Genomic DNA, 12,848 nt, shown 5'->3' on the forward strand with positions numbered 1-12,848 from the left:
TGGTGCCTTCATGTCCTGCTTGTGTCATTTCCAAATTCATTCAGTGGGCCACTCTTGAAAACGAAACGCTGGTTTAGATGGATTTCGGTCTGATCCAGCAACACAGTTCTTACGTTTGCTTTGAAACAGATAGTTGTAGATGCTGGAACTGTAGCAGGAAGTGACTTGACTAGCAAGCCAGAGGTTGCCGATTCAAATCCGATTCGAATGGTATGTTTCCCAGAGTATGGGTATCCCCATTCAGCTGTGATACTTGCTGGGTGACTCTGGGCCAGTCACTTCTCTACTTCACCTACTTCACAGGGTTGTTGTGAGGAGAAACTTAAGTATATAGTACACCGCTCTGGGCTCCTTGGAGGAAAAGTGGGATATAAATGTAAGAAACAAAAATAAATAAATAAATATATCGGGCAGCAGTGATATAGAAAGGTGCTGAAAGGCATCATCTCATACTATGCGGGAGGTGGCAATGGCAAATCCCTCCTGTATTCTACCAAAGACAACCACAGGGCTGTGTGTGGTCACCAGGAGCTGACACCAACTTGACAGGCGCAACTTTACCTTTATTACCCCTTTGAGGTCTTGGACAAGCCTCCCGCCCCAGCCCGACCTCAGCCCCTGGTGTTTACCCAGAAGCAAGTTCCACTGAACTCAGTGGGGTTTACTCCCAAATTAAAGAGGCAGAGGATTTTCAGCTCTCCTTCTTCTGTTCATAGTTGGGTTGTGTGTGTTTTATGGTTTTTACTGTTTGACTGATTTTAAGGTTGGTGATATGTAAGGTAAATGTGACTTTTATGGAGTTTTATTGTGTTTGACTTTTGTAAACCCCCTTGGGATGCGTAAATAAATAAAATTCTAGTTTAGACGTCTAGTTGATGTTGTCATTAAAAACCCTGAGGTTTGTGCTGAGTTTTGGGTAGGGGTTTATCCAGCCCCAGCACAGTACCTCCAGTGACTGTTGCTGGTGTCTATCTTATGGTTCTTCTTAGATTGTGAGCCCTTTGGGGGCAGGGAGACATTTTTGGGAGGGCGGTATAGAAATCAATCAATCAAATAAATAAATAAATAAATAGGGGTTTGCGTTAGGAGGAGGAGGAGGAACTGGGGGAGAGAGCCGCTGGAAGTGGAAGAGATCCCCCGAGGAGGCCTCTCCTCCTCCTCCTCACTCAGGCCGCTCAAGCGAAGAGCCCAACGGCGACCTCCACTCGCCTGAGGAGAGAGAGCCTGGGGGGGGTGTGTGTGTGGAAGAGGAGGAGCGAGCGGCGCGCGCAACTCCACCGTTGAGGGGAGACGACGAGCGCGTAGGGGTGGGGTTAGTGTATGCGCGCGCGGCCAATTGGGCGGGTATTCCGAAGGCCGCCTGTCAGCCGCCGCTCCTCCCTCCGGCTCCGGGGGCGGGGCGGCGGGACGTAGCATTGTGACGGGTGACGCCGCGGCTCCGCTCCCCGCACGGCCCAGAGGCCCCGCTGCCGCCGCCGCAGGAAGAGGCAGAAGGAGGAAGCGACGACGACGACAGGGGAGGGGGCACCTTGGAAATGATGATGACGACGACGACGATGGCGGCGACCACCACCTCGGCAGGGGCAGCCCGGCGGCTGGGATCCCGAGAGGCTCGGCAGGAAGCCGAGGCGAGGACTGAGCGATAATCGCCGCCGCCGCCGCTGCCTCCCCTCCCCCTCTCCTCCTCCTCCTCCTCCTGCCGGCCGCCCTCCACCCCCTTTCTCTGCCTCCTTCCCGCCCCCTGCCCAGAGACGGACAGGAGGCGGCGGGGTCTCGGGGATGGCGGCCCCGGGCCCCCCTCGGCCGCCGTCCCTGCGGCTCCGAGCCGGCGTGGAGGTGGTGCTGCGGGTGCCCAGCCTGTTCCTCATCGACGCCATCTTCAACTCGTCCCCCATGTTCCCCGGAGACTCCCTTTGGGTTGGCCTCCTGGGGGGGCTGCTGCGGCTGATGGGTGAGAGGAGCCCCCCAATTCCCTCGTCCTTCTCCCCATGGGCTGCCTAAGGTTGGGTTGGGTGGGGAAGAAGAGACAGATCGGGTCTGGTCCGAAGGGCGGCTCCAGAGGGGGCAGCAGGGGCGGGGGAGCACCCCTCCTAAAAGTGACCCCCCCACTAACCCCTCCCCATTTCTGTTTCAGAAATCTAATATGCGGGATGCGGCTCGCCCACCCCACCACTGCACTTTGCCCTTGTGTGCAAAGGCAAGGTGTTGCCTTTTCCTCTCTGGTCCTGTCGCTGTATTCTCCATTCCTTCCCTTGGGGTGAAGCACCTCCAGTTTCACCCCCTGCCCCCTTTTTGGTAGCCGGTTCCTCACCATGACCTCCTCCCCGGCCTCTTCCTGTGTGCCAAGTTCTCTCTTCTTTCACTTTTTCTCCTCTGGTGGGTGAAGGGGAGATCTCCCCTCATTATGCTTTCCCCGGGATTAAGTCCCACTGCAACTTGGTCTCCTTTCTCTTTGGCAGGCTCAGACTACCCCTGGGTGGTGGCAGATCTGTGTGTTTTCCAAACTGGATCTTTCTTCATCACCCAACTGACTCATAAATGTGTTGAAAGGGCAGGGAGAGATGCACACAGATCTGTTCTTGTGCCACTCTTCACCAGTTTAACTCTCTTGAGTATGGGTTTGAACAGTGCTTTAAAGATGCTGAAAGGTAGAATATCTGCTGCCGGATCTTGAGTAGGAATGCATATAGTGTGCCTGAATGACATTTTTATTTAGGCAGTGGTTATCCTGCCCTTCATCATGCGTGCTCTGTTCCTGTTAATGTCAGAAATCACTTATGTAATTCATATTTTCATTTCCCTCTTGGCCATGCTTTCCTCACAGAGATTTCCCAGGATATTTGCCCACTTTCCTTTCCCCAGTCCTTTCCCTCCTTGTCCACTTGTTTCATCTTGTTTCCTTAAATCCAAAGCGGTGTCGCTTATCTAATGCTGAGGCCTGGGTTTTTCTCTTGTTCTCAGATGACAAGCTATGCTGTCCTTGCTGTCAGAAGGACTGTAGGTAGTTTTCTGTGGCCACTTATCATAAGGTGAAGCTTAAAAATTAGAATGCCCAGCCATGCTTATTGTTGTAGAGTCCTCTGTTTTGGAAGTTTTAAGGTACAGGTTAGCTAAATATTTGCCAGGCTTGCCATGATTATTTGGTTAAGCTTAAGGTGACCTTCTAGAGTCTTGTCTAAGAGCTAAGTCCGCAGTTCCAGAACTCCTCACATCAGTAACTGAGCATTTCACTTCAGTACCTTCTCTTGCTTTCAGCGTAATAATTGTGAGGTCTGCTGCTGATTAAGTCATCATACAGCCTAGTTCAAAGCACAAACAATTTCCTACATGGATGGCAGTTTTCTGAATAGCATTCAGACTGCATGACATGTGGTGATTACACAGCTCTTCTCTCTGGGAAGTTGCAGTCACTCATGCAGTGAAATAGATATGCAGTTGTCATCTGTGACACTAGGATCAGCACACTTTTCCCTTCACATAAGTGCTGTTTAAGAAATGTATTGCTTCAGGTGGCCTGTAGACCAGACTTATAAGTAGCCCTTCATCTGGTCACTTGTAATGAATAAGAATCAAATTAACTACTATAAATTGAAGGTGGGTTGTTTCCCCCCTTTTTACTATTTTAATGTACCACAGGTATATGCAGACAGCTGTCTTGAAGAATTTTGCTGGTAACTTTTGTGGATTTCTAACCTACTGTGTAAGGTCTTTTTAATTTGAAGGAGCTATGCTTCATGGTGTTCAACTCTGATTTCTCTATCCATATGTCTCATTAGTTCATCTTCTTTGTCACATTCCTAATTACATCTGAATGAATGTACCTGTCAACTCAAATTTAATTTAGAGCAAAAAACCCCAAACCTTTGTCAATGTGTTGAGTTTGATTATAACTTTAATAACCTGACAAGATATCCTGCTGCGCGTAGAGCACATTTAAATGGTAATAGAGAAAATAGATTTCCTCTCATGGGCCTTTTTTGAGAGTGGTGTTAATAGTGTATATTGAGTTATCCCCCAGTGTTTCAAATCATCCTTGTGGGTTTTCCAGACATAGTAAAATGTAATTCCTGAGAGTTGATAATCTTGTAGAGCAGAGGAGAGGAGGAGGAGTTTTTTGGGGGTTTTTGCCTTCTGCCCCCCTGCTGGCAGAATATTCTGAAGCAGGGGTAGACCACCTTGGCTCTCGAGATGTTATTGAACTTAGCTCCCATCATCCCCAACCACAATTTATAGCTCAGCAGCAGTTGGAGCGCTAAGGTGGACTACCCCTGCTCTAGAGATGAAAGTGCGCCTGAATGATAATTGTACTAGTAATGCAAGATCATGACTAGGAGCCCCATATTTGTGTTAGTGACACAATATGGGCCTCCATGTTGAAGTGTTGTTGGCATGCAGGTACACTGAAGAAGAAGAGATGGTAGGGTGTTTAGGAGCATTATGGCACAGTAGTGGTAACTTCCCCCCAAGGTTACTAATAACTCAGAGCAGAGAAAATATCTCTTCAAAAGAGGGGTGTGACTGTTATAAAGACTGTGCTGAGGCTTTTAAGGGTCATAGTTTGGTTTTCTGTCACAGTTTCCACTGCTCGGGTGACAAGGAGGAGGTGGTAAGATTGTACTCATCAAAAAGTGTCTCATTCATCCTGTTGTGAAGACCTGTAGGGATAGAGAATGCCTTTAAATCCTCTGTAAATGAGATTTGGCAGCTCTGTTACTGGATGATCTCTGCTAAGAGTACAATGATAGGATTAAGTGATTGGCACCACTTGAGAAATGAATTTAAAAGGTTACTTTCTTGAAAGGATTTGGGGATGAGGAGAAACCAGATAGGAAGTCCTTCTATTTGAGACTGCCTGACTAAAGTATTTGGGGCTATACTTCACAGTCTGCAGGAATTAGATGAACCTATGAAAGTACTGGCTGTATTCATTCCCTGACTCTGACTTACACAAGTCATCTTGAGGCTGACAGTATTCATTTAGATCAAGGGTTCTATCTCCACTTGTGTACTCCAGATGTTACTGAACGACAACTCCCATCTTCCCCAGCCACAATAAATTGTAGCTGGGGATGATGGTTGTAGTTCATCAACATTTGGCATATCACAGGTTGGGAACCCCTGATTTAGATCAATGCAGTGATGAAAATTGATGTAACTACTATTGGTGGTTCTCTTTTCTTGTCACTTTGGTTTAAAATACATTATTAACAGAGAGTAGCCAAATTGTGGAAATGAAAGATGCTTCTGGCTGTTTGAAATTGTTCCCCATTCTTCTTAACATTTTTTTTACAAATTAAGTTCTAATTCTGAATTATCTGAAACTTGCTATTACTGTCTGTCTTAGTTACAAAGAGAACTATTCAAAAGTTTTTAAAAATAAATCAGTATTCATTTATTCATTCAGTTTCTATACCGCCCTTCCAAAAATGGCTCAGGGCGGTTTACACACAGAAATAATAAATAAATAAGATGGATTTTTAAAAATGTCAACAAAATACTGCATTTCCAATTCTCATCTAAAAGATTTAGCATGGCCAAATTTAAATTTCATCACAAACATGCTACACCAACACTTAGTTTCATAAAAATGAATCAATGACTCTTTATCACACACCTGCCAAACATGGACAATAATTTAAGTTTCCTCTCATGAAAATGGCTCTAAACTTCCCAGCAGTGTCCAGCAACTACCAGTTCTTGCTTTTGGAAATTTCTGGGCTTTCAGTTTGTTTCAAAGCCTGTTTTTCCTGTGCAAAGGCACAAGCTGGATAGTGGGGTAGTGGTTTTGTGGTTGAGTTGGTAAAAATGTGACATAGGAAAGAAAGTGGTGTAGAAAAACAGTGGGGGTGGGGGAGGGAGAGACGGCTTTATTCAGTATACAGCTTCCTGTAGTGTACCACGTTTTGTCACCCAAAAATTATCATAGCTTCTGGTTATAGGAGATGCCCCATATGGGAATTTTTTTAAAGAAAAGCCTTCCCTGGGTAAAGAGGAAAATGTGTCAAGTGTGAGCAGTGCAACAAGGAGATTCATGGCAGCTTGAAACAGGTACTGAGTGAAGGTGTTCATTACATTAAAATCCACGTATTGTATGCTGTTTCCTAAATTAGAAAAAATCAATTGTTTTTAAAAAAATACACAAAATATATCCTCCTAAATGCTGTACATGCACTGTTGAATTGTAAATTAACAGTTTTTCCACCAAGACCTCTCTGTGTGTGCAAAAAAAATTTCATTCACCAGATGTTACAGGTTAAAAGCAAAACAGTTTCAGTGTAAAATACACCATCCTCAGTTGCTAATACACACTGTTTTATGCTGTAACTGTTTTGCTTTTAACCTGTAACATCTGGTGAATTATTATTATTATTATTTATTTGCACAAATAAAGAGGTCTTGGTAGAAAGAACTGTTTGGAAGTTAATATGCACATAGCATTGCCAACTTATCAATTTGTAAATTAACATGCTTGCGTGATCAGATTTGCACCATTGTTTCAAAAAGAAGTGAAGAATTATCAGGGGGCAATTTGATTTAAATCACCAAGCGAAAACCCCAGTTTAAATAACTGATTTCAATAGCCTTGGTTATAATCAATTCACCCTGTTGACTTGAACCAAATCATAACTTGCTTAACATCAAAACAAGACACAGTTGGACACCTCGTTGAAATACCTAAAAAGTGATGTTGTGCTTGGTGCTGGTCTGTGCCTTGCTTAGGGGCTTCAGTGCAAAGAACTCTTACTGTGTTTAGGGATGCAGTCCTGTGCCCACTTGCATGGGAGTAAGCCCCATAGAGCATAGTGGATTGCACTGTAAACGTCAATGAAATCAGTGGGGTTTAAGTTAGCTGTGGCAAATTTGTTCCATTGCTCTTAGTGGGCTTAACATGACTAACTTTTGCAGGGATTGGAGCCATGGCCTATAAAACCAGTGGTGGGGTTTTGCTAGTGAAACTTCATCTTCTGGTAGGAGATGAAGGCCTGATCATAATGTACTACACTGACTTCTGAACACTTCATTGGCTTTGGATGGGAAACAAAAGTTGAGTTATTGAGCATTCATAATGGATTGTAAAGGGTATTGTTGAACTAAACTGGAGCACTTGGATGTGCTAGCTTTTTCTAGGAATGAATAGGATGTTCTGTAACGAAGAGTTGAGTCTGAGTGAACTTTGGGTGCTGGATTGCCTGGTGCCCAGAAATGTTTTGTTGGTGTCTGGTTGCAGCTTCTGATTTCTTGGGAGTCTCTTTGGCTTAAAATATAACTCTGCCCAAAGGACAGTGAGTATATGTATGTTATTGGGCAGAGATCTAAATTCATATTATGACAAGTTAATCCTTCCTAATATTTCTGAGGTCTTATTTCTAGAGCATATTTTGGTCATATTAGAGAGGGAGGCATTTTGCTTAATATTTGTTAGTATCAGCTGGAGTATGTTTGGCAAGACTGTGGAAGGATTCTAAAAGTGAAGCATGATTGCCAACTATGTGAAATTACAAGAAGCCAAAATTACTACTGATTGAAATAATACTAATTTCTACATTTTTTTAAAGAGCATGGGGTAGAGCTTACTTTTCAGAATGATGCTGAGGATTTAAAGAGACTTTTTGGATTTAGTTTATATTTCTGTAACTGTATAGATTTAAGGTTCAAATTGTTTCATACGTCTATCCATATCCAATCCTTGACATTTCCCTAGATAAGACTTTTTACACTGACACCTTCATTTACTCTAATCTGAGTACAGGTAAAGAGGCTTCATACTTGCTAAATGGTCACTGTAGCAAATATAAATAGGCTCTATATATTTAATTCTCTTACAGCCGACTGAGTAGGGAACTTCCTTTCTCGAGCCACTATAGGTTTGCCTCTAGTTTCAGTAGCTTCTGTAAGCGAAAGGTCAGTATTATAAACAAGTTATTTTAAGCTGGAACGGGAGAAGCCAATTACATGATTGCAGTACCTTTTAGTTGTTTGCCTTGAATGCCCCAGAGGGTAACTTATGTCTATTCCTTCACCCCAAGGCTGGTGATGTGATGGGGAACTTTCAGTCCCAATGGTCAATAATAGAAAGCCCATAATATTTAATATCCTTCATAAACATAACCTGGTTACAAAACAACTGGATTTGCTCCCATGACTGCCTTGAACTCTTAAATTCTTCCTCTTATATCTATCCAAACTTATTAATGGACAACTTGCAAGCCTGGGTTCATATACTGACTAAATCACATTTTTACCCCTACTGCTACCTTAACATCTAATGGCATCATATTGTGTCTTGGCTAACTCCTGTTTGTTTAAAAATAAACTCTCTTAAGATTTTGAGGCAGGTCCTCGTGTTTTGCCTTTAGTATAGGACCTTGATAGTTGAGGTGCTTTATAAATAGTTGCTCACGTACCATGCAAAGCAACGTGGGCGGTTGGAGAAACACTCATGTTGCTGCATCTATGTCACCCCTACCACCACCACCATTTATTTTATGCACCAACACTATTCCACTCCGGCATAAAGTTGCACAAAGCAATTGCTCATTGTGACACCCATGGGGAAGAATTTGCACAACACTGCACTGAAGTGGAATCGTGCTGTTGTACATCACATGGTTGTGGTTACAGGGATGGTTCTCCGACCCCACCCCAGTTGCTTTTTACAGTCTGCTAGCCACTTATTGTATGCCATATGGCCAGGCGCTTTATTTATTGTTAAATTTATATACCATCTTTCATAACAAATTGCAAGGAGGTCTTTCTGCTCAGGAACATCTGATTGTCCTACTTACTAGTACTTGCACAGGTTCAGGTTTGATTTAATCTTTCCTTCTAAGAAAAAGTCCTTGCACAACTTGTGACTCACCCAGCCAAATGGCACACCTGTTGTTCAATGACCTCCTTTTTGATCCCTGCTCAGGAAGCCCTTGACAAGGTGCAATAGAGAGGAGAGCTGGTCTTGTGGTAGCAAGCATGACTTGTCCCCTTAGCTAAGCTGGGTCTGCCCTGGTAGCATATAAATGGGAGACTAGAAGTGTGAGCACTGTAAGATCTTCCCCTTAGGGGATGGAGCTGCTCTGGGAAGAGCAGAAGGTTCCAAGTTCCTTCCCTGGAAGCATCTCCAAGATAGGGCTGAGAGAGATTCCTGCTTGCAAACTTGGAGAAGCTGCTGCCAGTCTGTGTAGACAGTACTGAGCTAGATGGACCAATGGTCTGACTCAGTATATGGCAGCTTCCTGTGTTCCTAATAGATGGCTGGTGGACTGTGTTTAGCTTGCTGGGCCAATTCAGTGGTCTGTTACCACTATACATAGTAAGGTGCATAATAATCCTAAGCACACAGTTCTTTAGTACAATGAGGCACAATGCTGTTAGAAGGGTACAATGTTGTTAAAGTCTAATTCAAATTTATTGCTGCCTGTTAACTGTTTTATAGTGCATATATATGCCCGATGAATTGCCCACCCACGTAACTGTCAGATGGGAATGCTCAACAAGAGCTTCAGGCTCCCCTTTGGAAACTAAATGCATTTTCCAATCACACACTCTTTCAAGACAGATTTTCTGAACTCTTTTCTCTCTAAAAGTATGAGTTACTTCTGACTGTTTTGTTATATGTGTTTTGACTTTTAACGCATGCATTTATTAAGAGATTTGTTTTATATTGTTAGCTGCCTTGCACATATTTGTAGGATGTGTTGAGGATAAGCCAGGGTCAGGAATGAGATTGCAGTAAAACAGGGTCAAAGGTAGGAAGTGTAATCAGAGGGTAGCAGCCAGACTTTTAGCAGAGTAGTGCTTCATTAACATCAGCCGATTCCTTGAATGGAAGAGTTCTGCTTGCACATGGACTCCATCCCAGAAGGAGTTGCTGTTGATGGAATGTTATTTGCTGTCTGGATCCCGCCAGACATGTCTGAACCAATTCATGCTATCAAATATGTGCTTCAGTTCCACAGCAGTTTTCTGTACTCAGTTGCTTGGAGTAAGTCGCGTACCATTGACACAGCTGGGCTTTAGAGAAACTACTAGTTTTCATTGGGATTTGCTTAAATAGAGTACAGTTTTTTGTTAAATGTACCATAGTCCTCTTACAAAGAGAACCTAAAATTAACAAACTTTTGCACTTAAAATAGTTGACGTATGTGTTTGTAATTTTCAATCACTGAGCAATTGCTAATCTTAAAGAGCATGCACAACTGATTTAACTATTTTTCTTTTTCTTTTTAGGTGTCTTTGTATTCAGTGCTGTTCTGGTTCTGTCACAAAGAGCACTTTTCAAGTTTTATATGATCAGCTCTGCTTTTCTGCTAGCCGCAACATCAGTGTTGGTGAACTATTACGCTTTTTTGCACATAAACTTCCACAGTGCCTATTACACAACAGCTTTTGGAGTTCAGCTCCTTCCTCATAAAGGACCTTCCCTCTGGATGGCGCTCTCTGTTCTTCAGCTTGCCTTTGGAATTGGCTACGTTGCACTGTTAAATATCCAGTCTGTATACTCTCAACTGATTATACTGGATTTATTGATTCCTATTGCAGGCTTAATCATTGACTTACCTTTACACATCAGGCAAATCTTAGTCTTTACCTCAGGCTTAATCTTGACATTGTATACCCTGGCCATTTTAGTTTCTAAATTGAAAAGATTTTATTACTCTGCACGATATGTCTACCTTCTTATAAGGCACATGTATCGCATCTACGGATTACAATTGCTGATGGAAGATACGTGGAAAAGGATTCGTTTTCCAGCCGTATTGCGTGTCTTTTGGCTAACAAGACTGACGGCCCAAGGTGTTGTGCTAATGTACGTTGTCAGAATGGCAGAAACGGATCCAGACAAGAAATTCTACATGATTTCTTGGGACAGTTTTTGGGAACTACTTTGCAGCCTTATCATCAGTGGGTGTGATTCTACTTTAACTGTACTAGGCATGAGTGCTGTAATTTCTTCTGTGGCGCATTATCTAGGGCTTGGTATCTTGGCCTTTATTGGGTCTACTGATGAAGATGACAAGAGGCTTGGTTTTGTGGCACCAGTTTTGTTTTTTATTTTGGCCCTGCAGACTGGTTTAAGTGGACTAAAGCCAGAAGAAAGACTAGTACGCTTGAGTCGAAACATGTGCCTTTTGCTGACTGCAGTCCTGCATTTTATCCATGGAATGACAGACCCTGTCCTAATGTCTCTGAGTGCCTCCCACGTGTCCTCGTTTCGCAGACACTTCCCTGTGCTCTTTGTTTCAGCTTGCCTCTTTATTCTTCCAATTTTGCTCAGTTATATCCTTTGGCACCACTATGCACTAAATACGTGGCTGTTTGCTGTTACAGCATTCTGTGTGGAACTCTGCCTGAAGGTTATAGTTTCTATCACTGTGTATGTACTGTTCATGATTGATGGCTACTATAATGTCCTATGGGAAAAGCTTGATGACTATGTCTACTATGTTCGATCAACGGGCAATATTATTGAGTTTATATTTGGAGTAGTAATGTTTGGGAATGGTGCTTACACCATGATATTTGAATCAGGAAGCAAAATCCGGGCTTGTATGATGTGTCTACATGCCTATTTCAACATCTACCTGCAAGCAAGGAATGGCTGGAAAACCTTTATAAATCGCAGGACAGCTGTTAAGAAAATTAATTCGCTTCCTGAAGTTAAAGGAGAGCGATTACATGAAATAGATGATGTGTGTGCAATCTGCTATCATGAGTTTACGACATCTGCTCGTATTACTCCGTGTAATCACTACTTCCATGCACTTTGCCTTCGGAAATGGCTCTATATTCAAGACACTTGTCCCATGTGCCACCAAAAAGTTTATATTGAGGATAAGGAGAGCGGTAATGTCTCAAACAACAATGGCTTTGTTGCACTTGATGAAAACGAACTAAATGAAAATCCTGTACAAGAAGCAGCTGATGCTGATGCTGAAAATGAACTAAATGAAAATAATGATAGTACTGAGAGCGAGGAGGAAGAGGAGACTGAGAACTCAACGCAGTCTGCGGTCACAGTACCTGAAGAGCACTCCGAGCATTGAACCCAACTTCATGTGGGTTTAAAATGTCATGTACTGAACACTGCGGGTATTTGTTAATAGTGGAGTTCATCAATGGAATAAAAGCTTCACTTCATCAGTGTGTATCTAAGCACAAGAACAGTATCTCAAAATGTTGAATCTGTGAATGGGTTGTCAATTTACTGTGATGTGCTACTGTAAATATACCTCTAATTACTGCTGGTCTCTTTTGTGACCACCTTAAACTTTATGTACATTATTGTACATGGAATAAAATGTTTTCGCATATTTTTTAAAAAGTTGAACATAACACTTCTTAATTGGTAATGGAATTATAGTGTGTGAATTGTGTCAAAAAGTTCCCGCACTTTGGTAAACTTAAGCCAGTGGTTTTTAGAATATTTTGAAATGAGTTGGTGTCTCAAAGAGGCATTCTTTAAATCAATGAAAAACTTGAAGAGTTATCAACTTTTCTCAGTTACTTTAAAGTTCTATCAAAGCATCATTCCCAACCTGACAACTAAAAATAAAGTTTTAGGTTCATATAACTGTTACAGTTCCTGCTAGTGTTTGCGTGAATGGGGGTAGAGAAGAAGTGTGGTACTGAAGAAGTTGCTTTTTTCTTTTTAGAAATGAGATTGTCACATCCTTTTTTGATATATAGATACATCATAGGTACATAGATGAGGGTCTTTGCATTCTGTAGCTTACACCTGTGCAGCAAGCAACTGATCCAAGGGAAAGGCACACTCATTGCTTCTGTAGCACTCTGTGCCCTGCCTGAACTGCGTCTGAAGGAGTGTACCATTGCAAGTGCAACCATACACT

General features: G+C 42.8%; 1 protein-coding gene across 2 annotated transcripts; it reads left to right on the forward strand.

The window, feature by feature from the left end:
* The first annotated feature begins 1,365 nt into the window (after nt 1-1,365).
* On the forward strand, nt 1,366-12,319 carry RNF139 (ring finger protein 139). 2 transcript variants are annotated; one of them, XM_053244411.1, is made up of 2 exons: nt 1,366-1,951; nt 10,225-12,319. In XM_053244411.1, the coding sequence occupies exons 1-2, from the start codon at nt 1,780-1,782 to the stop codon at nt 12,039-12,041; spliced, it is 1,989 nt and encodes a 662-aa protein (XP_053100386.1). In that variant the 5' UTR covers nt 1,366-1,779; the 3' UTR covers nt 12,042-12,319. The 2 variants fall into 2 exon arrangements, with proteins under 2 accessions (XP_053100386.1, XP_053100387.1); XM_053244412.1 differs by lacking the exon at nt 1,366-1,951 and adding an exon at nt 5,398-6,048.
* Nucleotides 12,320-12,848: the final 529 nt, after the last annotated feature.

Source organism: Hemicordylus capensis, chromosome 4, assembly GCF_027244095.1.
Source record: "Hemicordylus capensis ecotype Gifberg chromosome 4, rHemCap1.1.pri, whole genome shotgun sequence".
NCBI classification, from domain to species: domain Eukaryota; kingdom Metazoa; phylum Chordata; class Lepidosauria; order Squamata; family Cordylidae; genus Hemicordylus; species Hemicordylus capensis.

Coding starts and splice junctions, on each gene's coding strand:
- RNF139 (XM_053244411.1), top strand. CDS start 1,780: ATGGCGGCCCCGGGCCCCCCTCGGCCGCCGTCCCTGCGGCTCCGAGCC. Junction 1,952..10,224: donor GGGGCTGCTGCGGCTGATGG/GTGAGAGGAGCC, acceptor TTTTCTTTTTAG/GTGTCTTTGTATTCAGTGCT.